The sequence below is a fragment of the Typha latifolia genome, chromosome 1, assembly GCF_019914945.1.
Source record: "Typha latifolia isolate L0001 chromosome 1, TyphaL0001v2, whole genome shotgun sequence".
NCBI classification, from domain to species: Eukaryota; Viridiplantae; Streptophyta; class Magnoliopsida; order Poales; family Typhaceae; genus Typha; species Typha latifolia.
Genome location: NC_133086.1, coordinates 18,690,552 through 18,718,480, shown reverse-complemented (window position 1 = coordinate 18,718,480; position 27,929 = coordinate 18,690,552). Strand labels below are relative to the sequence as shown.

Genomic DNA, 27,929 nt, shown 5'->3' with positions numbered 1-27,929 from the left:
GGTCGTATATTTAATAAGATTGCGCTCTCGTGAATATTTTTCATGCAAGTTAAGCGCACTTCGTTATACAAAGTCATGTCACAGGGCAATTAGCAATGTTTATGTATACTCGTAAAAAGAAAAAAATGGTAAGAAATCGTTCGAACTTAAGCATTAGTTTGCCGTATTTGTTTCTTTAGTTGATGATATATATAAACTTGTTGATCAACGGCCGCTATCTATTGCTAACAAGTAACAGTGTAACACCCTTTTAAAAACCCACATCCACCGCAACTCTGCAAACCGGCCACCGCGAAAGTTACATTTCGGACTCGGATCCTTCTAAACTCGAGTCTCTGCTCCCTCGTCCTCAGCAAGGAAATGGCTTGGAGAAGTCTCTGTCTTCCGCGAGATCTCTATCGTCGTCTCCGAAAACCTAACCCTTTTCCTCTCTCCTCTTTGATTTCTTCACCTTCTCGTCCGCCGCTCCAGTGGAGATCCCGCAGTGATGCAGCTCCTCCCCTCCCAGCACCGTTTCCGAGTCAGCGCACTAACGCGGAGAATGGGAGTGGAAGCGAAGCGAAAGGAGGAAGCGGATCGACTGCCTTCGTTTCTTCGTTGAATCCGACTGAGGTCGCTAAGTTTGCTGCCTTGGCTGAAACCTGGTCGGTTTCTCTCTCTTTGTTTGCTTTTTATATTCTTCTTGGTATCTATCGAAATGGTGGGATTTTCTTTTTCAATAAAGGTTTGATATTTCTTTCGGAGGTTGATTGAATTGTCTGGTATTTCGAGCATGTTTGGTTACTAAACCAAGAGTAATAAAGGCTTCATTTTTTAGTTGTGGAAAATGTAGATCGTGCTGATAGGAAAGAGTTTACCGGGAGCTATATATCACCAGTTTACCTTCTTTCCGCTTCCTTCAATTTTCCTGTTTTTTTATATTATTTTTTAAAAGATGCAAACGGTATGATTTTGAACTTCTTCAGTTATTTCTATGTAGATAAGTATATAAAAAGGAAAGAAAAAAATCAATAAATTGGGATTATGTTCTTCAATAGGAGAACTATTGACATCAACCTAAAAAGAAAAGAGTTTGAACTAATTGAAATATAATAATTAGTGTTGCCTGTAGGAATTCTAGGAGCCTGAACTTTCCAAAAGTTACGGTTTTTAATGTACTTCAGCTTATCTAGATACCAATTCAAGGATCTTCTTAGCCATAGTTTGTTAATTTCCAAGTTCTGCTCTTATTTTTCTTTGTATTATGCTATTCTAACTCGAGCTGTGTGCTTCATTTTGCTGCAATTCAAGGATCTTCATTTTGCTGCAATATGATCATGCACGTGCTTCTGTACTATTTGTTTGGGAGGAACTTTATCTATCTTTTGCTAGTAACTCGTTTTGTTCTTTTACCCTCTAAAATCTTTCATCATGGTCATTTTATAATAGTGAAGGAAAGGGAACTATGAGAGGATTAAAATATAGAATCACTTTAACTAAAGGCTAATAGTGTTCACACTATTTCTACTTGTTGTATATATTACGGTACTTATAGATGGAAACTAGCTAGTTTCTGATTTGACCCATTTGAGATTACTAGGTCAGTTCCTTAGTTTGATAAGTTATTGTCTATAACTGTTGAGATCCGATCCACCAATGAGATATCAGTTCCATATGAAACACATCGGGCTTGAAGTGCAGACCAAAAACCAAATGAGATTTTGGTAAGCTGGTATTTACATATAATCTAAACCTGATAATTTGGATCATATTTCTACCAGGATAGCATGTTTAGTAAAATTCATGCCATCCCTAGAGTTCTTACTACTTGTGGATACGTATTGCTTAATATCTATCTGATTGATAAATCTTAGCTAATTTCTATTTGTTTCATACTTGCAACTGCATTCTGATGAATATCTTTTGATGGATTTAACAGGTGGGATTTTGAAGGTCCATTTAAACCATTGCATTTAATGAATCCTACTCGAGTGTCTTTCATTCGCTCCACTCTCTGTCGACATTTCAGGTGCATTAAGAACCTTCATCTGCATAGGTTACTTTGCCAGATTACTCTGTACTATCTGTTACGATAGCAAGAGCAGTTATGTAATGTGAGAACATCATGTCTAATTTATTTCTTCATGTTTTTGCTCTTTAAAACTGTTGTCAAAATTCTTGTTGAGGAATTGTAGAATCAATATCCTATAGAATATACATTCCTACTTCAGTGTCCCAGCAACACCTTATTGTTTGCTTTAACTACATTCTGTTGGAATGGATCAATCATTTGTACTACCAAAATTTCTCATCAAGGGAGATTGTTCCATTTATGAAGAGGTGCTGAGCTCTATCCTGATGGTAAATTATTAGACCATTCAATAACTTGTAAACTATAGAGGAACTGGACCAATTACTTCAATTGTATGAATGCAATACTCCACCCACTGACTTAGAAGGTAATTGATCACCACAATTCAACCAAAAGATAAGCTAGATCATGTACTTTCCACTGTACAAATTGCATAGATGGACCTACTGATGCTTGCCTAGCCAACACCAGATCTGTCTTAAAATTATGCACGAGGCACCTAGAGTTTCATTCGAGAGGATAAACAAAGTTATTGGTGTTTTGGGACCATTGGTTGACATTTTTTGTATATCTTTTAGTTATGTGACTCGTGCTTCAAGTATTCGTGGAAGATAATCTAGTACTAATGATTCAATGTGTACATACTTGTACCAATGGATGTATTATCAGCATAAAAGTTTGTCAACATAGTCAATCATCAACTTAGTTTTCTTTTGTTTGATGCTAACTTCTTGCCCTTGTTTCCAGGAGAGATCCATATTCTGCTAGGCCTCTTGAAGGATTGAATATTATTGATGTTGGATGCGGAGGTGGCATTCTCTCAGAGGTACGTTTTTCTTGATAAGGGATTGGTTTCTTGAAAATCATCAAATTGGTATATTTGTCAAAGCATTCATTCTGGTTTTTGTAGTTTTAAAGATACTCATAAACTGTCTTGCAGTATTTTAAATTGGTGCTTATAAGTTATAAATGCTAGGTAAATATAGATCTTCCCTTGTCATCATAAGGCAAGCTGAAATATCTAATGGTTAAGTATGTGAGCAATGGGAGTCTGAATTTCACCACTTGTAACAATAGTGGTATCCTGGCGCACCACAAGGCTCCCACAAATGCAGGGACTCTTACTCTCCTTGTTGGAGAAGCTGTTGCCATGAGTCCACGACTCCAGCCTGCAACCACAGATAAAGCCTTACTGTTTGGATGCTGTTTTGAATCCTATTGCTACACTAGCTTCTTTACTGCTATGCTATTTATCATGGTTCAAAATATCATATATTTCAGCTGTCAATTTCTATTTTAAGATTCCAAAATCATTTTCCCAAGATACTCGTTGCTATATGACAATGCTGTTTCTTCTTTCTCAGCCTCTAGCTCGGATGGGAGCTATTGTTACAGGCATTGACGCTGTGGATAAGAATATTAAGATCGCTCGCATTCATGCTGTATGATTAATCTCATCTTTATTATTGAATTATGTCTCTGTCTGTCCTGTGTTTGCTTCTCAAAGTTAACTTAGTGAGCATAAAAGAAGATAATAGGATACTAGCTATTACCATTGTAGTCTTGTTTTTTCTGCATGAGTGAAGCTCAGACAAAAACCAAGATCACATAGCAACCAGCCTGCCAACTAGTATAATACATATTCAAGAATACAACAACTATAACTCCATACTCAACAATTTGAAATGTAAAGTGATAAATTTCTTGGACCAATAGTTTAAGAATAATCCCAGGAAGAAACTTTCAATGTTACAATTTCAAATTCTGTTAATAGGACATTATGTTGTTGTGTCCAACATTTTCACATGCTAAAAGAAATGAAAATTGTAGTGTTGTTGCAAGATGGAATGAGAATAATATCACTTATATAGAAAGTTGGCATTCAGATATGTAGTCTGAAGCTTATCTGGGATTTTCTTATTTAAGAAACTATTCGTCTAGGTTGCCCAAACTGCTCTGATCTTGCAAAGGGAAAGCATTGTCATCTCATGATGAGGACAAGTGATGTAGAAAGATGCTGTGAAGATACTTTTTGATTCCTTTAATCTAAGATTTTGAAACTTTACAAAGGTATGATCAAGCATAAAGAAGGGTTGTAAAGAAACATCTTTCTTCCCTGATCAATGAAACTAGAAAATGTCTCTCATATTTTATTTTATCATTACCTAATTAAACCTACATCTTTTCATCTTTAGATTTTCGGACCCTTCTGGTTAGGATGCTAATCATGGTTTTGTTGAGACTGAAAAAGAAATTAAGAATTTTGACTAGACTTACCTAACATATGATTTTCAATTTTCATATATATAACGAACATATAAACATCATACATGTGTCTCTGCCCCAGCCTTAGATATTTCATTAGGTACCTGAACAACAAGGTGAAGTTTTTTTTTTAATTTTTTAAATCAAGCTTTAAGCAATTTGTGATGTCAAACCTTTTTTTGGCTTTGTTCCGCTTTCTATCTTATGCTACTTCCAAGTACCAACTATGAACATATAGAAGTTATGATATTATCAAAATTATAAGAAATTTTCCATATGGACTTTTTACTATTCATAGCATGATATTTTCTGAGTTTATGTTACAGTAACATGGACCTTGTTATCTTCTTTTTGTATACAGGAAGCAGATCCACTGACTTCATCAATCCAATATTGTTGCATGACTGCTGGTAAAATCTCTCTCTGTTACTCTTTATTTGTATCTGCATGTCGAAGAGGTTTGGTATTGTTGCATGACTGCAATTCGGTTTTTATTATCCTTGAATTCTCTGGACCATAATTTAGTTGTTACCATAGTAGCGGGCTTCATTAGTGATACATTCTTTATTACTCTTCTCACTTTCTGCAGTATTCCAGGAAACATTTGTTGCTGAGCATTAACATCTGATTCTTTAATATGCACATTTTCTCATCATATGCCTCATAATCTAATGAGGCATAGTGATGTAAACCAGATATAAGGAAAGCAAACAATTCAAGGTAGAAAGTCCAAGATGAGAAAATATATAGATTTTAATAGTAAAAACAGCAATAGACTAGAAAAATAAAGAATAGAAAAAAAATATCAGATCTAATATCTGATTTTAAAAAGAAAAAATTGATATGAACTGCGACAGTACCTGATAGTATCACGCTATAGTACCCCAGTGGTATGGAACTGCCACAGTACCGAAGTCCAATTCAGCACTGAAGAGTAACTAAGGAAGGAAAAAGTGATAGATTAGGTACCTACTAGACTCATTCTAGCTTGTTGGAATTTCATTGAAGGTCTTGGCATCACACCAATATACACTTCACACTTAGGAAGAAGAAAGAGAACATATTTTTTCTTTATTTCTATGCACCATACATTCGTTACAAAAGACCATATCTATATTCCTAGTTGAGTTATGTCAAAATAGACCATATCTATATTGGAAACAGTAAAATCTAACCAGCTCCTAAATTATTAACTCAAAAGCCTCAAATTGAGCCCAAAACAGACCCAATATAAAAGTTATGAAAATACATATATATATATATGCCAAATAAATGACGAAAAATAGAAAATTACCTCTAAGACTCAATAAAGACACCTAAAGACTAGCAATCAACTCTCTAATCTGAAATATGCCTTTAGAGTTAAGTATTTATGCTCCTGCATCACATAGTCTTGAAGTTGCATTGTTAGTAGTTTCAGTTAGCAAGGAGACAATTCTAGGCACCTTTTCTGTGAGCTAGAAAGTTGGAACTTTACTTTTTACTTCATCAAATTTTCTCATTCCAAAATCCCAATAAGGGCGGCTCCAAGTTCCTTCTACTGTTATAGAGTTTATTATGTTTGGTTGAGTCACTATACCTTGAAACAGTTGTATATCAATTTCATCATTCCAGCAGTCAATCTAGTTTATTGCTTTTCTAGTGCAATAGTTCTATTATAATATTTTTGCTGTAAAAATTTGCTAAGCTTGACATGCAAATTACAAAAGGAGTTTTATACTCATTGAACTAGTCAAATTTAGAATTTAGATTAGCAGTAATTTACCTTGATATGTGTACACGATAAAAAATCTTATTATGTACAACTTTGTATGTGCAGAGGAATTGGTCAAAGTTTATTATGTTCGGTTGAGTCACTATACCTTGAAACAGTTATATATCAATTTCATCGTTCCAGCAGTCAATCTAGTTTATTGCTTTTCTAGTCAGATAGTTCTATTATAATACTTTGCTGTAAAATTTTGCTAACTTGACGTGTTGCAAATTACAAAAGGATGTTATACTCGTTGAACTAGTCAATTAGAATTTAGACTAGTAGTAATTTTACCGTGATATTATGATAGAAAATCTTATAGTGTACAACTTTATATGTCCAGAGGAATTGGTCAAAGTGAACAAGCAATATGATGCTGTGATTGCTCTTGAGGTATGTTGTCAACTGGGTAAGGAGTTTCTTCTCTTGCACTCTTTTTCTCCCACCTACCTTCTACCGACTCCAGTAACGACTCCTCTTCCCCCTCCCTCCCTCTCTCTCTCTCTCTCTCTCTCTCTCTCTCTCTCTCTCTCTCTCTCTCTCTCTCTCTCTCTCTCTCTCTCTCTCCCTCTCTCCCTCCCTCTAAGATATGCGATGGGGCTTGAAGTATTAGCAAGTGACGGAGCAAACATGAAGAAAATGATTTACAAACAATCACATCAAATATAGTGATATTCTTGTAGCAAACAAAATTCAATATAGTGTAGTTTACTGGGGAAAGCTACAGTTATAGCAACTTTCGTTAAACTTGTCTCTGGTATTGGAACAAATCCTCCCGGAAAAGTCAGAAATTCCACATATTAACAAACAGAAGTTGGTTTCTGTTATTACATCCATCTCTAATAATCTTGTTAGGCATAATCCAGTTCATTTAGTAAATTTTCTTCAAGAGCATGTATTATAGGTGCATTATGGTAATTTTATCAGCCTAGCCCCACTAGTATTTGTCCTGCCTTATGGATATTCTCGCTGTCCAGTGTCCACAGAGTTTTTGGATTTAGTTGTATTATTAATTTATTATATCTGAAAAGAACCTGGTCTCCTTCTAGTATAGGCAAATAGTAACATCTCGACTTCTAAGAGAACAGTATTTGACTGTGTGATCATTTATCTCTGGTATTACATTCATGTTTCTAACTAGCATGCGATGTCCCACATATGTTTCAAGTGTGTTATGGATCATCTTGCAATCTAGGAAGATTTCAAACTTTGAGGAATCATCTGAAAGAATCTAGTGCTTTTCTGGGACGAATATTCTATAACATCTTAATATTTTATAAGCCCAATATTTGACTCCATCCCAGAGTAATTGAGTAACATGTTGCATTTAATAAGATACTTGAATCTTTAATAATCGGGCTACTCTGCTGCCGTAATATTCAGGTTTGCTGGTCACGGCTAAGTACTTAGTGATAATTGACCGAGTTGATATTGGATTGATATTTAGATCTTTTATATGATGTATGACTTCTCCGACGGGTTGTTTTCTGTAAAAATGAAAACAAAGGATTGGACTGAGCTTCATGCTAGGTCCTTTGCTGTAGATATTGAAAAGAAAATAAAAGAAATTGAGGTGCATGCTTGAACAGACATAGTTTATACATAATTTAGGACATGATCGCATTCCAGGTAATTGAGCATGTTGCAGACCCTGCAGAATTTTGCAAATCTCTTGCAGCACTAACAGTTCCTAGTGGCGCCACTGTGATCTCTACTATCAACCGTTCAATGAGAGCATATGCTACTGCCATAGTTGCTGCAGAGTACCTTCTTAATTGGGTTTGTCTCTTTTTCTCTCATAGCTATTTTGCCTTCATTTACAAAGGTATTGTAGGAGAACTGTTATGTCGTATTCTACTCTTTCATAGTATCTTAAGCTACAATGATCTGTATCTGATAATCCAAAGTTGGAACAGCCAATAAATCTACCTTATAATTTATTCATTCCCTTTTATATCCAACTAAAATTAGGTTATTTTCATGTTAAACTATGTACTATGCATGTTTCTCTTTTAGCTTCTAAATCAACAAAAAAGTTTATGCTAGTTCTCTAGCTCATTAAAGAAACTTCCTTTTGAGTTTGGAGAAGAGCATTTCGACACTATTGCTAGAGTTGATATGCATATTGACTACGTCTTGCCAAAACCTGTTCATCTTCTGCCTGAAAATGACATTTATGTGTCTGCGTTTGCCTCAATCTTCTTTGAGCATATTCATGGTGGTCGTTACTAGAGCGAGAAAGGTCACATGTATGATTTGATTATAAGGTGAAAAAGAAGATACTGGCTGCCAACAAAGTTTTGGGTCTGATGTAGTGAATTTGGTGCTGATGCTTGTGACAAGGTTCACTTTCCTGTTACTAATCTATAATTCTGCATTCCTTATCTTGTTCAAGTAGTGCTACCATGTGGGCTTTTCATTAATCCAGCAATAGGACAATGTCCTTTTCCTGTTTCTACATGATGATTCTTTAGGTCATCATCTATCTTGGTTATATTAGACTTACATATTGTAATTAACATTTTTAATTATTTAAATTTAAAAGAAATTCTGAAGCTTTTCTGATTACGGTTGGACTGTTGGATCGATTAACATACTCATGATGTTAACTTCTTACTATTTATGCTTACCTACTCCTAGAAGCGAGCACAAATTAGTTCTCTGAGGCATAACTTGATTTTTTTTTCCAACTGTACAGCTCCCAAAAGGCACACATGAGTGGTCCAGATTCCTCACACCAGAGGAATTAGTCCTGATACTGCAAAGAGCTTCAGTCTCTGTAATACTCAATTTATTGAACAGGATTGGACAGCAATTTGTTTCTTGAACATACATTTCAGCTGAACCTGGTTTCTTTTGCGGATCTTTGTTTTTCAGGTACAGGAAATGGTGGGGTTTGTTTATAACCCGCTTACTGGAGAGTGGTCTGTGTCAGATGATATTAGTGTGAATTTCATTGCTTTTGGTGTCAAGCAGACCGAGTGAGACATTTAAAGCAATAATCTATTATTATCTGATATCCCAAATAATTATTTGCAGTGGAGCATGTTAAATTCTTTGGATATATTGCAGGGCTGCAGCTGAATAACAGGCAGTTCATACTCCTGATTTCTTACCTGACATGCTTGTCCTGATAAAAGACGCAAATAGATGTAGAGGCTCATCGCAACTCCTTAAGCTGGTTGACGGGATATTCCACTCGAAATGCTTATTGTTGTCTTCCTCATACAATGACTTCAAGGTCGTATCCTTCTCAACAATTTGTATTGGCTCTTCTTTTCCATTTGAGTCAATTGATTTTGTAATTCTCCATACTAGTGGTCTTACAGATGTCAATAAATGAAAATGTCAATGTTGCCTCTGCCTATAGGATGAATAAATAAGAAAATAGTTCAAATATGTGGAATAGCCTGAGAATTTTTGGTCATTGCAGCAATTTGGGAGACGGGTTTTTTTTTCTTCTTTCCCATTAAACATGAATCTTGAACAATTTTGTTTGGCAGGAATTTTGGGTTTCAAACTCACGTCCTTTCCTTTCCGGAAACAACTAGAGAGCATTGCCTGCTTGGGTTTGGATTTTCCAAGATGATTGGCTCTCTCCTCTCTCCTCCGCCTAGCCAAGGGCCAGGCAGAAGAGAGAGTCTTCTCTCCCCTAGTGGACTTTCCCGTCGACAAGAGGTTTTTCTCCCCCGCCTCCAACGGTGTCTCTACTCTCCCCTCCGCTTAGCCAAGTGCTAGGTGGAGGGAGAGTGGTTCTCTCCCCCAAGTTCACTGCTGTCTTTTCTTCCTTCTCCCCTCTCATTTTTCCTTGCTTACCTCCTTTTTCCACCCCAATTATCATCAACCTCACATCCCCTCTCTCATTCACGCTATTGTGGTCCTTCTCATCACGACTCCCTCCCTAGCCATCTGCATTGACACTGTCGAAGCCGAGCACCGTGGATTTTGCCTCGAATCTCCCCTCAGACTTTCGTGTCACCATGGACTGGGTTGAGAGTTGTGGGATCTCGTCGGTCCATGTCTCCCCCCACTTGCAATAGTCACTGCCTCACTTCTAGCTCCGTCGCCTCCTAAAATCTACCGTGTTATGCCCTAGTTGGTTTTCTTCTTCTCTGAGAATGATTGCCAGTATGGTTGTATTATGGTTTTATTAGGCAGATCGGTTGCCTTTGTTTGTTTTCTTTTCTTCTTCTATGTTCCATCTCTGGATTCTCAAGATTTCTCAAAGGAGCCTTTCAAGTGATTTGTTAATTCACTAGACTTTGTCGCTGCCGAGCTTGAACTTCTATCTGAGTTTGTTCCTTGATGGAATGCTCAGCTTTTTAAGACTTATGTTGTTCTAAGCGTAGTGCCGTCGGCTGGCCAAGCAGGAGGTTGCTCCTAGAGTGTTTATTTTAACTTCTGTAATACAACAAAATATGGGGTTTGTTCTTAGAGCTCTTGCCCTATTTTCTCTTCCTCAATAAATAATGTGATCCTACAAGGTCACCGGTGGGCTTGATGCATTTTCCAGTTTAGAGAGTTATATTAGCATCCTCAACGAAGTTGTCCGGCTGTCAAAATATATGGCAAGACCTGCACGGCTGATTCTTAAACAGAAGCGGTCGTGCAAACAATCAAGCATTTCCTACCAACACAAAATTGACGGGTCTTGTCTAGTTTTTGACTGATTGGACAGCTCCAATCATATGCTTGTAACAAGTGTTTATTGGTGCAGCTCAGTAACAAGTGTTTATTGATATATGAAGGACAAACAGTTTAGTATTCCTGCTCAACAGAGTGCTGTATTACATTCCAAAAGCAAAAATTCAGAACCTCAGAAATACTAATAACTTGTCACAGACATACAGAAACAATGGGATGAAATTTCCCACCGTCAACAATTTTCACACCATACGTAAAAATATGGGCATACATCTAATTGCAACATTTTGCATGCTACATAAGCTTAACTACGAATCATCTGATTACTGGAAACAAGCACTCTGACCCTAGACTGTTTTCAACATAGACAAACTTAATGAAGAGTGACACCGACATTACACATCTTTTTTTATTTTTTTATATACAGCGAACTCTTATCCTCCAAGTAGTAGATGTTTAGGCACCATCATCATCTTCAAGATTGTTCACACGTTCACATTCATCTATCCATTCGCTATATCTGTCAGAAAAAGAAGTTCAACTCAGAGACTTTGCTATAAGCATTTATAACAAAGAGCGCAACATGCTTCAACTCATCAACTTACATGTCTATAGGCTCAGTCAAGGCTGCAACAAAAGAAAAACAAGAAATAATTAGAATTTTAGATATTTAAATAAATGCCTTCAAACTGGAACAATAATAATTGCTACACAAAAAACAGATAAACTTCAAACATGTAATAATTTCCAAGCTACTAGGTTGATTCAGTGACTTTCTTACTTCCGCAAGTACTATAAATTCATAACCAATATTCTTATACCTAAACATTGACTTCTTAAGATACTAACCTCTACATGTGGCTAGATTATAATAATGTTTTTAAAATCAGTTTTAGCAGCCACCATGCTATGTGGGTTGGCGTCGGCATGAGGCAGCCAACTGCCATTGCAGGCCGCCTAGGCACCGAAAGGTGCTAGGCAGGCTAGCATTTTGGACCAGCAGCTACTGAAGCACGTTGGAAGCGGGTCAGATGTGGATCGAGTTTAATAACTAACCACTAGCCGACTATATATTTTAAAAAAACAAAACTCTTTTGTTGCTCTCTCAATCGCTCCTCTTATGTGGTGGCTAGCGGAGGCAACAAGCGGTGGTGAAAAATGACGGCAGCAAGCGGCAACGCTAAGCAAAGGCGACAAGCGAAGATGGCAAGCTGTGGTGGCGACCAAACAATGATTTTGTTGAAGCCGTGAATTGCCTCATCTCCTCTTCTTCTTTTTCTTCTTTTCTTTCTCTAACATTGTAAACCACCAACTCTTTTTTTCTATGTCCTCTTTCTCTGTGCTTTAACCGGTAGGAAAAAGACCATGTGCTCTCATGTTAACATTGGGAACCATCAACTACTAATGCATTTCAGACCACTAGCTATTAATATTATTTCAAATCGTGATAATTTACTACTAAGATGTTAATGAAATATGTATACATACTTGTGAACTATAAATTTGTACTCTATTATTTTTATGGTTGTGAATTGCACTATTAAAATTTTATAATTATTCTTTATTTTTTATATATTAAGATTGCTAGAACGCAAGACGGTGGGATGATCGCTCGCAACTCGTGGCTGCCTTTCAATACATTAGATTATATATAACTTCAGCAAATATTACCTTCTTGGTCTCTCTACTTCTAGTTTTTCATCCCTCTCACACACCCCATGTATTAGAACAAGTTTAATAGGTAAGATGGTCTAGGTACACCGACAGATCCCCTTGTATTAGAACATGGACTAGCTTCAAGTTAACCCTGTTTTCTAAGGGAGCACAGATATTTTACCAATATTTAGCAGCATTGTAGATGAATGGGAAAAAAGCCAACCCAAACAGTTGGGACTAAATGCTTTGTTAGTATTGTTGGGAATAAAAGATGTGTAAGTACAGGTTAATAACAGAAATTGCATAGGAACTATTACATCCTATTGGCAAACTTCACTTAATTTTACAAATTACTGCCATTTTTCCATGTTGCCCAACAAATGATGGTTTAGTAGCCTAATCTTGCCAAGGTCCATGTGTGCGCTTTTGTATTGCTTTAAATTATCTTTCCAGAGTTGAAACAAAAATAGGTACACTAAGGAGTTAAATGAGACCAAGCCCACAAAGTAAAACAGATATAGTGATAAGGGATTATAAGAGCACCATGTCATGAAGATCCTAAAAATATGGATTAGTAATATTCAAATTTTTATCAAATTTTCAACCAACAGATTTGAACATACCAGTAACCGTGGTGCTGAAACCTTCCTGACAGATCCTACATGTAGCCTCGCCAATCAGATTCTTCATATCACTATAACAACAAATAAATGGACAAACACTGTCATTCTACATAGCAAACATTAGCACTAAATATCAAATAGAAAACAGGATAAGGTTGGATGCTTACATGCGACATTCAACACTACTCCCATGGTTGCAAAAAGGGCAACAAAAGACTGTATCAAGCTTGTCCATTCGCTTCTTAGGAGGTGGCTTCGCCCTTGACTTCCTCTTCCCCATGATACACCCTTTTTTGGTGTTCCTGTATCACTGCTCAAGCTCAGTAAAATTCCACAAATATAGAGTTTACAACGTTATGCAGACACAATCGTTATGCATTGCATGAGGTTTTCAGAATATTCCCAAGCTGAAAACTGGCACTGTGATAAAGTGAAGACAAAAATCTAATTAAGCAAGCAATTTGAAGAGAGCAAAAGACCATCAACATCAAGTGAACTTTTGTTACATCACGATCCTAAAAAGCTCCAATCAATTGGTCTAGCGATATAAGAACCGCAGCGTTAACAACAATAATTTTCTATATTAGATAAGCATCACCATTGCTTTCCCTGCAATCTAGGTTCATATAAGGCACAAGTCCAAAAGAAGAATAATTCAAGAGAACCAATATAGTTTATCATTCTCTGCCAATTGGCATCAACCTCCAATATGAGTTCCCAACAAAAAGAATAATTGCATGATACAGGGACTTCCCATAAATCAACCGTCTCTCTCATGAGCCCTAACTAACACCGATCACTTCAATCAAGCTAGATACAGTAATCCCAAATAAGGCCTCATCTTGTTCTCTCCCCTATAATAAAGCATGAAACCTACGATCTAAACAACCTTACAGAAAACAAACAAGCAATACATCTACGGCAAACAAGAACCCTAAAATAACAATTTGGACGAAACTTTCGAAACCCTAGCCGCCTCATATCCTAAATCAATAAAAATCGAGAAGATATCATAAATGTCAAGGAAGTAATTAATACGAAAAGAAACTGATTGCAAAACTCCGAAGCCCAAAGTTTTCCAAATCAACAAGAAAGTTTCACGCAATTCTCTCAACCAAAAAAAAATCGAGAAAAAAGCGCACGAAACCCTACCGACATGGGCTAGAAGAAAGCAAAGGACGATCTTGAGGAGAGAGAGAGAGAGAGCGGAAATCGTTACAAAAATTACCTGGAAAGAAGCAAGAATCCGCAACGGCGAGGAGAGCGCGAGGAGATCGAGCGAACGATCGAAGAACGAAGAATAATGGTGAGTCTTGGCCGACTTATATAGGATAATAGGAACCCAGGGGCAAAACCGAAGATCCGACCCGTCTTGTGGATATATACTCCCCTTATATTTGGCGTAATATTATTTTGTATCACTTAACCATCTTCTACGGTTCTACTTATGATAAATATAAATTAAAACACCATTAAATTATATATATATATATAATTATTAAAATATAGTCATTATATTTATTAGAATATAATCTATTCAAGGAGAAAGGTTTTTGTTTAAACAATAGTATCCCTCTCTTTCCTTGTGTCCTTAATTAGATATGGATACTTGTTCTTTAAATTATATTATGATAATAGAAGAGTATTCTAGTTTATAAAAATAAAGAAATGATGAGAATATAGATGGTCAACTATTTTTTGAAGCCTATCTTATTTCGGATAGAGAACTTAACAATTTCATATTAGTCATAAGTAGAGGGCCGTTAAAATTTCACATCAGTTATAAATTAAAAATAGTTAAGTTATACAAATTAAAATAAAAAAAATTATGCAAAACTATAGAAAGATAAAAATAAGAGGTCGGAATAAAACGGAGAAGAGTAGACACTGAGATCTTAACTACGATTAAAGGAAAGAGGAATGCCATGAGAGTCCAAGGCGATAGTGGTAATAACAATATATGCATGCAATAGAGGATGGGAAGGGGAGAGAAGTTAAAGTAAGAGATTTCAAAATGTCACCCTCACTAATGGTCCCTTCCCCTGGAGAAAAAGACTTATAAACTAATTTATTTAGGTTATAAACAGATTTGTAGGGGTGAAAATTGAGTTTCTTCTGTTATAAATTAAATGGGTTATTTGGGTGACAAACATGTTATTTAGGTTACAATCAGATTACTATGTTATAAACATATTGGTAGGTCAGATAATAAATAGTTGAATTGGTTTAAATAATAAACACGAACACAATTAATTGGACTAGACGAGTTAATTTATTTACGAGATGAATCCGATTAGGCTAGAACTAAATATGTTTAAAAGCCAAGTTATCATGTTGTGTTATAGAGTCGATCAACTTTTATCATCGGTAGTGTTTAAGACCAAACTAGTTATTAAATTGAATGTAGCAATAACAAGATGAACTTATTTATCATTCGTTGATACTCACGAATATATCTGTAAGATATTTTTTGCTCAAATTTAACTCGTAATATACTACTTTTTATAATTAATTTTTAATCTCCGTGACTCTCGAGATTGATTTTTTTGTCTTACTAATCCTCGAGATGAATCTATCAGTATGCAAAGAAGATGGAATTTCAAGAAAACAGTTCAGCACCTTCTATTCCAAACTCTCCTAAAATTGTGATCTTAATTTTTTTTTCTCAAAATTTTAAAGTGAAGATAAGAATGATACAACAGAGATACATTACAGTTAGGTCTGACACTCACTGATACGTTCGAACTCACTTTGAATTACTATAGCATGAAAAATAGTCTGTGGTTAGAACCATCTTCTAAGGTCTGGCTCTAAATACCATAGGAGTTCAAACCACTGTAGGCAGAGTTAGAATAATAACATAAAAATCCAATCTTCCCCTTTGAGTTTCTTTATAGAAACTTCATCAAACCTGTGCTAAAGTTTATATATGAAATTCAATTTTATAACAAACACATTGAGGATTACATAATCAAATCCAAAAAAAATAAAATAAAGATACACTTTTTTACAAAGATTAAAAAAAAAAAAAGTGCCCCTAGAACCCCTAATATATACTATTTTAATACCATTTGTAAGGTTAAATTCAATCAGTGACAAGTACGTGCAAAGTTCGTACGCGCACACGAGAGAGATAAGTTAATTCAAAGGAAGTAATTAATTAGATCATCTTTTGACGTACGTTTTCATTAACGAGTATCTAACGATTGCAATGTGGTATAAAAAATATATAATAAGAAGATTAAGTACTTACAAAGGACCTAGCCATATTAATAACAACTACTCAAGCCTGCATTAATTTCACACTATTACACATCTAACAACACACCCATTCATAAAAACCAGAAGCCATGCCATTTAATAAGAAGCATACATCTACAAATCTAGTCTCCTTCCTCAGATCTACTACTTTGTGCCAAAGGCACTGCATAAAGATCCATTTGGGTATATAATCCCCATGGCCTTGATGTTAACTACTTACTTATATATTAGAATTATTCCTCCCAAAGCTCTTCAGAAATGAGCCACTCTTGGTGATCTCACGCAGTGGCTTGTTGGTGAAACGGATCAGGTTGTAAGCCCAAGCTCCGGCCACCGTCCCACATATCGGCCCGACGACGTAGACCCATATTGCCTCGTACCGGCCAGCCACGATCGCCGGGCCGAGGCTTCTCGCCGGGTTCATCGATGCTCCTGATATAGGCCTGACCCCCAAAAGTTAACATACATTACAACAGCTTTCTGCATGCTGAAATAGTGTATAAAAACTAAGTGGTACTCATAAAGAATAAGAGTTGTAAGAATACCCTGCTATGAGTACGTTGAGTAGGATTGTAGCTCCCACGGCAAGCCCAGCCAGTTCTCCAATCTGGACGGGTTAATATTTCTACTCAATTGTACAAGAAATGGTTGAAATTTTACTGCTGCAAGCTAGTTTAAGCTACTGCATGGATGGATATAGAAGTCACGTACTGCTCTGTTATCAGTTGCCACGCCGGAGATAACAAACATGAGGTAGAAGGAGATGATGAACTCGAGAACCAACGACTGCACGTCGGAGCCGGTCGGGATCGTCCCCGGGAAGTGCTCGTGCCTCCCGCCGAACATCAACCGCAGCGTGCCGCTCGCGAGGGTCGATCCTAGCACTTGGGCTATAATATAAGACGGCACCTGCGTACATTATGTAAAATAGTAAAATCTCGCAAACGTAAGAGTTTTTCCACACACAAAAAAGAAAATTAATTCTTTTAGACCTGTTTCCATGGAAACCTTCCACAAGTGGCAAAGGCAATGGTGACGGCGGGGTTGAAGTGACCGCCGGAGATGTGGCCGACGGAGTAGACCATCACCATGACGACGAGCCCCCAGACGATGCATACGCCGGGGAAGGTGATGGTGCCCTTGCTTAGATTAATCGTCACCGACGCGCAACCGGCAAATATCACGAAGTAAGTCCCGAAGATTTCAGCAATGATCTGATCGATCGATCGATCGATCATGGGAGTAAATTGTTAAATAATCAGTAAGAGAGCATGGAGATCTATAGAAACAAATCAAGTAAAACATCTTCTTAGTGGATGACAAATTGCACAGGGGAAGAACTCTCACCTTCTGCAGGAACTGAACAGAGAAGACAAGCCCACAAGCTTTACTGTTAGAATTCTCATAACCATCTTGCCCTCTTCTTCCCTCCTCCACATCCCTCTCCTGCACTCCATTAGCTCCAGAGTTCTCTTCTTTCCCAGTGGTACCCATCTCCAACCCCTCTCAAGCACAGAGAGAACTCCCCCAGCTGGGTACCTATTTATGGCCACCAGAAAAAGGAGGAGGAGTAGGCGAAGAAAGACCCAGCTGAACTTATTGCTATCTCTCAACTTGTGGGCATTCCTTTTCCCCTGTGGTTATCTTCTCTGAATTGACCAGTGTAAAATTTTCTTTCATCTTGATTAATAAATGGTAGTCATGGGTAGGAAGGGAGATGAAGAAGTGGGATTTTTATTTGGATACGGTTGAAAGGCGTAGAGAAGAGGAAAACAATAGAAGAAGGGGAGGAGGAATGCATTAAAAGCTGCTACAACAACCCACCAACACTAGATTCTTTTCTTCTTCTTTTTTTAAAAAAAAAGGAACAATGACCATTAAAGTAAATTGGGTTGGATATTAACGGCGAATTTATTACTGAGACTTATTCAAACATATCCAAATGTTAAATTATATATCTTATCCTTTCAAGTTGCATTTAATTTGTTCTCATTTTGATATAATTATTACACTAAGATAGTCCGAACTATTACATATTTTCATATACTCAACTCCTTAACTTTGCTCCCTTTTTTTTCCTAAATCAAGAATAATAGATCACATATTACTTTTTAATAAAAAAAAATCTAATGTGTAGCTAATGAAACGAGTATTTTAGATGTTTTTAATAGTTAAGAAGTTCAATACATTAAGAAAAAAAATGAGAGTGTATGTTGTCACAGTTGTGTAAAAGATCTAGATATAATTCTTTTTTATTTGAAATTAGGAAGGTATATACAAATAAGTTGACATGAGTAATGTGATGTGCAAGAAATGAGATTAAATTAAGTAGAAAGTTAAGCAAAACTTAATTCAGACGTATAACTAACACAAATGTTTGGATTTGGTTTTTTTGGTTATTCACGGTAAACTCTACGGCAGCTCATAAGTTGGAAATAATAATTAGTTGCTGTTATATTAGATACACTATTCTTTTCTTTTCTTTTCTTTTCTTTTCTTTTCTTCTTAAGAAAAGAAACACTTTTCTTCTGTAATCTTTCATGCAATGGATTCTATCTATTTCACATGCGTCATGCTAGTTCTACCAACAATAAGCTTCTTTATTATGTCCATCCTTTGTTTTATTTCCACTTGTCAGAGAGGGTGATTCATGTTCTCTTCTACTACTTTTTCCTTGAGAAAAGAGAGGTAATTCTTTCATACCTTAGTATATTTTGCTGAAATGATTGTTCTCATTTAATATACAAGTTTGTTGAACCAATCAAAGCTTAATTGCCATTCTCCTTAATTCTTTTAATTTTTGCTGCAAATAGTAGCAATCATATTGTTTCATTAGATTAGTGTTTAATATCATTCACTAGATTGACGAATCATAAATAGTGTGAGAAGTTGGTAGTAGGTTAATTACAATTAACCGGTGAAAGTTTGATCCTAAAACATGGGAAGCTCATATGATTCCATAATGGTGAAATGGTTTAATTCCTGCCTAATGAGGTTTAATTTCTAACCACCCTATTGTATATGTAAACTAAACTTATAATAGTATTAGGTTGATATGTTGTGTATAATGATATCATCATGATGGTAATGCATATAAGTAATCAAATCATTAAAATTTATATAAGTTATTCATATTGCAAACTAATTAATCCTACTATAAGCAGGGGTTAGCAGTTAGGGTCATAAATTAGTTGAGATAACAAATCCGAACACGATCTATTTAATAATTAAGTTAGATGAGTTGACTCATTTATAATTCGAGCCTAATTAAACTAAATTCAAACTTGTTTAAAAGCCATGTTGCTGTTTCGGATTATTTAGGTCGAGCTAGGACCCTTGTCCATCAACAATGGCACATCTAGTGAGGATTAAGCATTCTAGGTTATCTTTTGATTAATATTAACTCATAGGTTTTACGTGAGTTAAAACCACATGGTCATCGAAGACTCCCAATCACAAAGCCTTACTCACGTATTATTACTATTCAAACTAATTAGCGTAGTATACCCGGTCGTCCTCTCTGCATTACTGCACTTTTAGTTTCCACAGTCGCCGCCAAAGAATCTTTCCTCAGAAGTCTTCATATCCGCCACATTAATCGCCGTCTTTTACCGGCGACCGACAACCCCCTCTCCCCTTCCCACTTTAATGGGACCCCCTCTCCCCCTCCCACTTTAATGGGGAGAGTGAAGCGTGGGAGATTTTTCTTCAAAAGAATCCAAAATCTTAGCACACTCATAACCACCCACTTCTTCTTTACATTAATCTCTTTCACACAAATCCCTTCTTTCTTTCTATTTTCTTTCTTCTTTTCTCTTTTGACTGTTACTATACACCAAGATCACAGTTGAATCCATCACCAGTGGAGACGCATAACTGTACTTTTGCGTGTCCACACTCTACAGTCTTGATTTCTACGTGTTAGATTATTAGACATATATAGAAGAAGCGAAAGTGAAATGTCCAGGCTTGGCTTGGCTTGGGTTATAATTTTTCTTCCATAAGATCATGAACTCAGACACTAATTATAGACTAAATAGAGAGGTTAACTAGTTCTCTCTAATATAAATGTTTAGCAATTGGGCTAACCCCTCTCGAAAAATAGACCATAATGCTTTCGTTACTAAATATCAAACTCAAATGTCTACGGGTAGGGCCAAGGAACTGTCAAAGTTTTCTTGTTACTATCCTTGTTGGTTCTTTAGTGACTCTTTTATAGTTAGTCAAAAACTGTTAATGAGTCAAGTTCTTGTGCCCCACTAGTCTCTCTCTTTGATAATCTAGAAGTACTTTTAGGTAGATATATGTGTCTATCTGTACTAGAATCTGTTTCACTAGCTGGGCCAATAACACTTTGGCAAGCCTAGCCATTCTTATTCGTGTTTGAAAAGAATGGGTTGAAGCACCTTCATGCCTTTGTAACATTGAGTTTGAATTAATTTCATTAGTCTATGAAAATCTACTTGGATTATGAATTTAGGTTACATTGTAGCAAAACTTTCTACAAGTTTGTGATCGCATTATACGATTTGGTTAAGGAATAGGTGGGGAAATTATTTAATTGATATTAGAAGTTTTGATATTGAATAGGGTGTGTAGGTCACAAAGTGTGTTACACACTACTTTCTTTATCTTAGGATATGATATTAAGTAAAAATGACCATGGCAACATAAAAAATTAAAGCTCTACTTTGTGGACATTTTGACCAATCTATTATTTATGATTAAAAAAAAAATCAATCACTTTGCTATAGTTTCAAATTATTTATTAAAGTACTAATAATATTGTTATGTGAGCTCTACGCAAGCAAGATAAATTAAAAAAAAAATTGTTTCATAGAATATATATATATATATATAGTAGTATATTTAAGAATAGTCAGTTTTTGTGAAATATTTTATTTTCCTAAGAAGTTGTATTAAATTAATAAAAGTTGCTGGCAAAGTGAATGAATTTATAAACCATATTTTCCAAGAGCAATTTATCTAAGAAATCGTGCGGCTACTTTTAAGGAGAGCAATAATAAAAAAAATTTTAAATTTATATTTTATCTCCTTGTAGTTTGGTCTAATTGTACAAACTCTTTTTTTTTTTTTAGCTTAAGTACTTAATTTCTCTGTTGTTTGAACTAAAGTGCAACCCCACATTTATTTCTATCATATTTGACGATACCAACTATTGACTAATTTCTCACCCTAGCTATATATATACGTAAGGACACAATTATCACTTCACTAGAGGTTAAATGCCTCAATTGAAAGTATAATAAGTTTTATGCAACTGGGCCAAACCACTAGAGAGCAAAGTGTAAATTTTCCCCAAAAAGATTAACTCCAACATCTCTTTGAGAAGCCATGATGGTATCCCCTCCATTCAAACTACCACCACAACATTTTTATTATTACTTTTAAAAAAATATTCAATGTATTCACCAATTTTGTAGTATATGCATTTATTATAGTGATCGCAAAAGAATCTCCTTGTCCATAAATTTGAATCGAACCTGACCCGCATATTCTCTCACCCATAGGCTATGATCGAGTCCGAGCTTTCAAAATAAAATTTGACCCTAACTCAACCCGAAGGGTTACTAGATTTCACATGGGCTTAAAGTTGGTCAGATATTTTTTATCCGAATTCAATTTGCCTAGCTCATGGCCACCCTGCTTTGTGAAGAAGATACTTGTATAAATTGAACAAAGCATTCTGACCCATTTCATACTTCAATGTCAAGAACCCCCTTTAGTGGCAAGAGTAGAGGTCTTAACCACAAATTCTAGATGCCAAGCTCTTATTCAGCCTCACAATAAGAGCATTTGGGAGTTTACACAGGAATTACAGAACGTGAGAATGACTATCCATTTCGAAAGCTTTGGTTCCATACTAATAGGGAGAAAATATACTTTAATCCTTTTATAGTTAGATCAAATTCTTAAGTGTAACTTTTATTTATATCACTTAACTATGTTTTAATCTTCATAAAACCATAAATTTTTCCGCCAAAACTGTAAGTAAAGATAGCTTTTTTTTAATTAAAATTGTAATACATTTAACCATTTTGCTTTGAATATTTGTAATATATAAAAGTGTAAAAATGAGAAAAAATGAGAAAAAAAATTAGGGTCCAAGAAGCACAAGCATAATAATTTTCACAAAATTTTTAATAAGTTGCTCTTAGAAAAACAAGCACTTTGGTCTTTTTATATTCAAATTAGCTTATGTTAAATAATACATATAAAAAGTTAAGTAACCAAAGCTCGGCTCTAAATTTTGGTCCAATCAAAGGATATAAATAATATTTTCCCTTAATAATAATAATAGCGAAGTTTGTTATTTTAGTTCTGAATATATATATATATATATATATATATATATATATATATATATATATATATATATATATATATATATATATATATATATATATATATATATATATATAGGTAGTATTTTTCAGCTGCAGTAGTCATGAACGTCATCATCTTATGGTACATCATGGTGCAGGAGCACCTCATGCTTAACCAGTCGCCAGCTCATCCTACACAGCTTGAGATCTAATGACCGTTGCTCTTGCCTCTCTAAATTCAAACTTTTGAACTCTCCATGACCGTTGAGCAACCCCCAAACAAAACCATCTATCCCCTCCGCCCATTTCCTCCCTTTCTAACAGAGTGAAACAAACCCATCTCCTCCCTTATAATCTCTCAAACACGCACGCTCTACCTAAAAAATCCCAACTTAAAAAAAAAAAAGAAGGAAAAAAAAGGAAATTCGAGAATGGTGTCCAAAACGCCCACAAAATCCCCGAGAACTCCCCCAAAGAACAAGCCCAAGCCCCTCTTCCACCACCGCCGTAAGAGATCTTCGTCCCCACTGAAGGCCCTCGTCGCTGCCCCGTCCGCCGTCGCCGCTTCGATCGACCGCTCCCTCCGCTCCTGCCGCCGTCGGCTCATCAAAATCTTCGCCCGTCTTGCCGTCTTCGGTACCCCGAAACGCCACAAGCAGGGCTTCCGCCGCCTCCAGTCCCCGACCAAACGAGACTCCGCACCGCCGCCGCCGCCACATCCCCTTCCACCTTCTTGGCCCAAGAAAAAGACCATCTTTTTGGATCTCGACGAGACTCTCATCCACTCCAAGACCGATCCACCTCCCGAAAAATACGACTTTGTCGTGCATCCGATGATCGACGGCCACGTCATCACATTCTACGTGCTCAAGCGCCCCGGCGTCGACGAATTCCTTAGAAAGGCGGCCGCGGCTTTCGAGGTCGTAGTGTTCACCGCGGGGCTTAAGGAATACGCGTCGCTAGTGCTGGACCGGCTCGACCCGGCCGGGGAAGTCATCTGCCACCGGCTGTACCGGGACTCGTGCAAGGAGATGGAGGGGAGGTTTGTTAAGGATCTGTCGATCACCGGCAGGGGATTGGACATGGCGGTGATCGTCGACGACAATCCGAATGCTTACATGCTTCAGCCGGAGAACGCGATCCAAGTGACGCCTTTCGTCAACGACCTCGGAGATCAGGAGCTAAGGAAGGTGATCAGGTTCTTGGAAGTGGCTGCTCTGTTCGAGGATACCAGGGAAGCTATCAAGTACTTTCTCTCGGACTGCGTCGAGGAGAGATGAAGGTGTTTGAATTGGGCATTTTTCTGTTTGTTTCTTTAGATGTTATAACTGGATTGGTTTGGGACCGAGGTCGAACAGGTAATGTGCGAGGGGAAGGTGAGATTTTGTTTTGATAATGGAGGAGATTGTTAAGAGTGAAGACCTTCAGGATCTTCCTGAATGCAAATTATACGTTCCAAGTGTATTGGCAATTAGAGATTATGGGCCAAATCTATTATAGATTTGATTGAGATTTAAACTATAACGTGGCATCCAGTTTGTACCACTGTAATTTGTCTAATAACTATGAATTCTGAAGATAGTATGAATCCCCTACAGTGATTGTGTAATCTTGAACCAAGGAGGCAACTCATTTACTCATAGCAGATGAATGTTAGAACCTGTGCTTGTGTCAAGAGCTCCAAGAAATTTATTAACCTTAGATGGGAGTGCGATGAATATCATGATGGCAAATTATTTAAACATCTAGTTCCAAATTCCAGTATGCGAGTTTGAGTGTCAGTACCATCAGAGATGTAAAATGACATGAAATTATACTTGTATTCTATTAGAATAAAATTAAAACCACGGATTTCTGCCAAAGTTTATATTTTGTAACAGTGAGTTTTGATATGCTTGCACTTGGAAAACCATCTAAATATAGATTGCAACTGCGACTTCAGTTTTCATTCTCTATCAGCTCTCTTTCAACTATCAGCCCTTCATAACAAGGGGCATTTTCAAGATATATCTACATACCATTATAGTGACAGTGATATTAATAAGTACCTAGTTCACTGTTGCCATGAAGATTCCCTTGCCTTTTGATAAATTTGTGGCTCATAGCACTTACATTTTGGGGAGTGTGATGTGCAGAAAACCATCCCTGCATGTAAAGATGGACATTTAGAGTATCATGCACTAATTCATAATTATTCATATGTTTAACAATCCAAGCTCTATAGTATCACAAAAGAAGATCAACACAACCTTAGAAGGTTTATGTGATGCTTTCATCTTTGAATATTTCAATGTAAATGAAGAAGAGGAGAACAAAGTTACACTGCTATAGACTAAAGAATGTTTACAAGACATAAAAGAACAATTACCTATATGAGATGGAAGACAGAGTGATGAGCATTGGGGAGATGGATGACTTACACAAATTTAGCTGCAACAGCATCCTTGTTCACGTCATTTGGAAGGGGCCAAACTACTCGATATGGACCTTGTAAGATCTCTCTTTGGTGATACATTGGATTAGTTTTGGAACCAATTTGCACTGCCTGCCACCTAATTAATCGTTCACCTATTACAGTCAAGCTAGGAGCAAATGACACAGAAATCAGTGTTATCTTACGATATAAACAAAAAGTAAACATATTTTGATCACAGAAAGTCAAATAAGTTATTTCTTATCCCAGGGGTTGTCGCATATGGCTTTTAGGTTCAAAATTTGTAAATTTTAGGCCCAAGAACAAACCACTTTTCAAATAGAAACAGAAGAAATGTTGCCTCGCTATATAAGGCGTTCTCACACTAAACTTGATCTATCTCTGATAATTAACAAGTGAAAGAAACAAACATGCAACAAATCCTAGGTTGCGTTCCAAGCTTCAATTATGAGAGCCAGGAAAGAAAACAATACATGCAAATTTTAAGAATTGAAGGTTCCTTGAGAAAATATAGCATTTTGGATAAGGGTATAGATTATATCCAGAAAGAAATATTAATATTTATTTGTGAAGCAAGAAAATGTTATTTGAAAAGAATGCTGTAAACTGTAATGTGAAGAGATCATTATGTTTAGACATTCAAATTTAGTGGAAAGTTTAACTATGATGAGCTTAAGTGCTTAACTCACTTAAAAACTAATGCCTTAATAGATTTATTTGGACAAGAACTAGACCACGGAAATGATTTCTTGGAGAAAAAGAATTATCATACTTTTGGTCATCCACTTGGACTTGTATATCAGCGATACTGATGCCAGCAAGTTCTACCGTGACAACATATGATGACCCAGATTCTGCAACATCCATTCTTGGTGACCATGCCATCCCTGAAACAACTTTAATGGTTAAAATGACGCTTCAAGTGACATCCAATTCATGTCATGACATCTTCACTCTAGTATAATAAAGCTCATGGTAAAACCAAAAGCTAACAAGAGTACAAGAACAATGAATATACATGATAAAAAATAAACAAAATAACTAAGTTCACGGGAGTTCTTGTAATTCTTAATTATCTCAGATAAGTAGAAATGCTCAGAAACATATACTTGAAACATGGCAAAGGCAAAGCTAGAAAGCGCTGAGCCTGAGCCTAGTAGTTTGGATCTTATTCAGTGGATCCTTCTAGATTATGAAGAAACACGCAGATCCAAAACAATAGGCTGGTCCACCTAAATACAAGAGATTAGATAGTATCAAAACAAATTTGAAATGTAAGAAATGATCTTGTCAAATACTCTAGAATTGCCAAATATTTTTATAAGAATTGACATGCAGTGGAGAATGGTCCTTTTAAAAGAACATAGAGTACTAGTTTAAGATATCATTTGTGGAAAAAGAAAACCAAATCCACAATTCAATTTTCTTTCTTTCTGTTTCTGCTAATCATTTTAGCCCCTACATCTAGAATAGGGGTGCTTAATACTTGTAAGAAATTTCTAGATGGAATACATCATCCCTTCTCCTGTTGTAGTTGCTCTTCCTATCTGGCTACTCCAACTTAGTAGGGCATCTATTACTTTTGCAGCTAAATTGTATGTGCGTTAACTGTGTCAAGTTCCTATTCTAATTTTTACATGTGCCTGAAGTTACTAGCCTTGGGATACCAACTTAAGCATGACCAAAAATATAGTAATTTCCAATCAATCCCCTATTTCTTTTACATACCAATACAATCAGATGTCTGTTGCTCTTTCTCAATCTTTGCATCTCTAGCAAATTTAGGAGCATCACATGAAGACAACACGGAATTCTGCTTCATTGGTTGTTTCGCACTTGAAGAACACAAGGTGGAATCATTAACCTGAGCCTGTCTTGCGAACTTGGGCTCTCCGAAATGCATGTGAGAAGAATCTACACTCCCACAACAAGAAGAATTAAGAGGTCGGCACCGCTGAGAAGAAGCCCCAGGCTCAATTTTCTGAAGACATTAGGCATCAAAAAAGATCGAAATGGTCAGACATTTCAATTATAAGAAAAACCTTAAATTATGTAAAATCTCCTAAAGCTATACTACCTCATTGCTAGACTGCTGCATATAATAAGCTTGTGATGCCGACCCTTGGCGGGCAAAAAGCAGTCTATTGTCACACCTTGACACCATAGAGTTAAGAGTGCTGCTGCAGTTCTGAGGAGAAACAAAAATTTAAATCGAGAGGATGCATGGGGCACAAAGAAGGCAAGCAAACGGTGCAGGTGATGAGTGATGATGGCAAATACAACGCAAAAACGTAAGGGTCCCTTATGCAAAAGTGGTCTTCGACTAATAAATCTAAAATTTGAGCCGAATTATCTAAAAGGGGGCAGTATTTTTTGCCAAAAGCTGTAGAGATATGCGAAATGGAAAACCATAAGATGAGTAATTAAGGATTACTTTCACAACAATCGGTTCTACCAGGAAAAGTTCTACTAACAAGCATGTAGCAGGCAAGCTTACGGAAGGAGAGCTAATTCCAATATGTTTTAAGATTAGAAGGCAATACCATAGGGAGGAGTTGGGATATGGAAGCGGGGATCTCATCGGCGCCCGCTAGATGTTCGAGGATATGCGTCAGTCTCCGCCGTGCCGTCGAATGTTCCATTATTCCTACAGACTACTACAAACACCAGAGAGAGATCTTTTTAATTGGACAGACGTATGCGGTATGCCGGGGTCTAATAAAAAGATATTTCCCGGTCCTGTAATCTTATGTGAACGGCAGCTGTCAAAAATCTCTCTTCTTTTTTCTTTCTCCTCTTATTTTGGCATATAAATATCTTCGCTTTAATTATGTTGTGGAAAAGTTCCACCACTCGATTTACAAATTCCTCCCTT

At 36.5% G+C, this 27,929-nt stretch overlaps 5 protein-coding genes across 8 annotated transcripts; 2 read left to right on the top strand and 3 right to left on the bottom strand.

The window, feature by feature from the left end:
* The first annotated feature begins 220 nt into the window (after positions 1–220).
* On the top strand, positions 221–9,488 carry LOC140801800 (ubiquinone biosynthesis O-methyltransferase, mitochondrial). 2 transcript variants are annotated; one of them, XM_073157104.1, is made up of 10 exons: positions 221–644; positions 1,919–2,008; positions 2,819–2,897; positions 3,436–3,513; positions 4,698–4,746; positions 6,433–6,482; positions 7,719–7,868; positions 8,788–8,868; positions 8,967–9,070; positions 9,162–9,488. In XM_073157104.1, exons 1-10 carry the CDS (start codon positions 361–363, stop codon positions 9,175–9,177), a joined length of 981 nt encoding a protein of 326 aa, XP_073013205.1. In that variant the 5' UTR covers positions 221–360; the 3' UTR covers positions 9,178–9,488. The 2 variants fall into 2 exon arrangements, with proteins under 2 accessions (XP_073013205.1, XP_073013196.1); XM_073157095.1 differs by having other exon boundaries at positions 7,701–7,868.
* Positions 9,489–10,793: 1,305 nt separating this feature from the next.
* Positions 10,794–14,356, bottom strand: LOC140801812 (transcription elongation factor 1 homolog). 2 transcript variants are annotated; one of them, XM_073157115.1, is made up of 5 exons: positions 14,241–14,356; positions 13,180–13,314; positions 13,013–13,083; positions 11,339–11,360; positions 10,794–11,253 (listed from the first exon to the last, which is right to left on the bottom strand). In XM_073157115.1, the coding sequence occupies exons 2-5, from the start codon at positions 13,290–13,292 to the stop codon at positions 11,190–11,192; spliced, it is 270 nt and encodes an 89-aa protein (XP_073013216.1). In that variant the 5' UTR covers positions 13,293–13,314; positions 14,241–14,356; the 3' UTR covers positions 10,794–11,189. The 2 variants fall into 2 exon arrangements, with proteins under 2 accessions (XP_073013216.1, XP_073013226.1); XM_073157125.1 differs by having other exon boundaries at positions 13,180–13,322; positions 14,241–14,343.
* A 1,925-nt stretch (positions 14,357–16,281) lies between these two features.
* Positions 16,282–18,047, bottom strand: LOC140780591 (aquaporin NIP1-1-like). Its single transcript, XM_073126234.1, has 5 exons — positions 17,621–18,047; positions 17,266–17,487; positions 16,985–17,182; positions 16,819–16,880; positions 16,282–16,716 (listed from the first exon to the last, which is right to left on the bottom strand). The coding sequence occupies exons 1-5, from the start codon at positions 17,765–17,767 to the stop codon at positions 16,494–16,496; spliced, it is 852 nt and encodes a 283-aa protein (XP_072982335.1). The 5' UTR covers positions 17,768–18,047; the 3' UTR covers positions 16,282–16,493.
* Positions 18,048–22,892: 4,845 nt separating this feature from the next.
* Positions 22,893–24,482, top strand: LOC140802191 (uncharacterized). The gene has a single exon (XM_073157635.1). It carries the CDS (start codon positions 23,052–23,054, stop codon positions 23,898–23,900), a length of 849 nt encoding a protein of 282 aa, XP_073013736.1. The 5' UTR covers positions 22,893–23,051; the 3' UTR covers positions 23,901–24,482.
* Positions 24,483–24,521: 39 nt separating this feature from the next.
* On the bottom strand, positions 24,522–27,759 carry LOC140802200 (uncharacterized). 2 transcript variants are annotated; one of them, XM_073157646.1, is made up of 6 exons: positions 27,598–27,759; positions 27,132–27,242; positions 26,783–27,035; positions 25,827–25,941; positions 25,041–25,202; positions 24,522–24,765 (listed from the first exon to the last, which is right to left on the bottom strand). In XM_073157646.1, the coding sequence occupies exons 1-6, from the start codon at positions 27,694–27,696 to the stop codon at positions 24,729–24,731; spliced, it is 777 nt and encodes a 258-aa protein (XP_073013747.1). In that variant the 5' UTR covers positions 27,697–27,759; the 3' UTR covers positions 24,522–24,728. The 2 variants fall into 2 exon arrangements, with proteins under 2 accessions (XP_073013747.1, XP_073013754.1); XM_073157653.1 differs by having other exon boundaries at positions 25,041–25,172.
* Positions 27,760–27,929: the final 170 nt, after the last annotated feature.

Bases quoted from the DNA above. Each gene is read 5' to 3' on its own strand.
- LOC140802200 (XM_073157646.1), bottom strand. From the start codon at position 27,696: ATGGAACATTCGACGGCACGGCGGAGACTGACGCATATCCTCGAACAT. The intron at 27,243-27,597 runs GTATTGCCTTCT...GTTTCTCCTCAG, and splicing joins TATCCCAACTCCTCCCTATG to AACTGCAGCAGCACTCTTAA. The intron at 25,203-25,826 runs GTATGATAATTC...ATTTGCTCCTAG, and splicing joins GTCCAAGTGGATGACCAAAA to CTTGACTGTAATAGGTGAAC.
- LOC140801812 (XM_073157115.1), bottom strand. From the start codon at position 13,292: ATGGGGAAGAGGAAGTCAAGGGCGAAGCCACCTCCTAAGAAGCGAATG. The intron at 11,361-13,012 runs GTATGTTCAAAT...CTTTTGTTGCAG, and splicing joins TTTCAGCACCACGGTTACTG to CCTTGACTGAGCCTATAGAC. The intron at 11,254-11,338 runs GTAAGTTGATGA...TTTTTCTGACAG, and splicing joins TTGACTGAGCCTATAGACAT to ATATAGCGAATGGATAGATG.
- LOC140801800 (XM_073157095.1), top strand. From the start codon at position 361: ATGGCTTGGAGAAGTCTCTGTCTTCCGCGAGATCTCTATCGTCGTCTC. The intron at 2,898-3,435 runs GTACGTTTTTCT...CTTCTTTCTCAG, and splicing joins GAGGTGGCATTCTCTCAGAG to CCTCTAGCTCGGATGGGAGC. The intron at 7,869-8,787 runs GTTTGTCTCTTT...CCAACTGTACAG, and splicing joins CAGAGTACCTTCTTAATTGG to CTCCCAAAAGGCACACATGA.
- LOC140802191 (XM_073157635.1), top strand. From the start codon at position 23,052: ATGGTGTCCAAAACGCCCACAAAATCCCCGAGAACTCCCCCAAAGAAC.
- LOC140780591 (XM_073126234.1), bottom strand. From the start codon at position 17,767: ATGGGTACCACTGGGAAAGAAGAGAACTCTGGAGCTAATGGAGTGCAG. The intron at 16,881-16,984 runs GTACGTGACTTC...TAACCCGTCCAG, and splicing joins TGGCAACTGATAACAGAGCA to ATTGGAGAACTGGCTGGGCT. The intron at 16,717-16,818 runs GTATTCTTACAA...TTTGGGGGTCAG, and splicing joins CTCAACGTACTCATAGCAGG to GCCTATATCAGGAGCATCGA.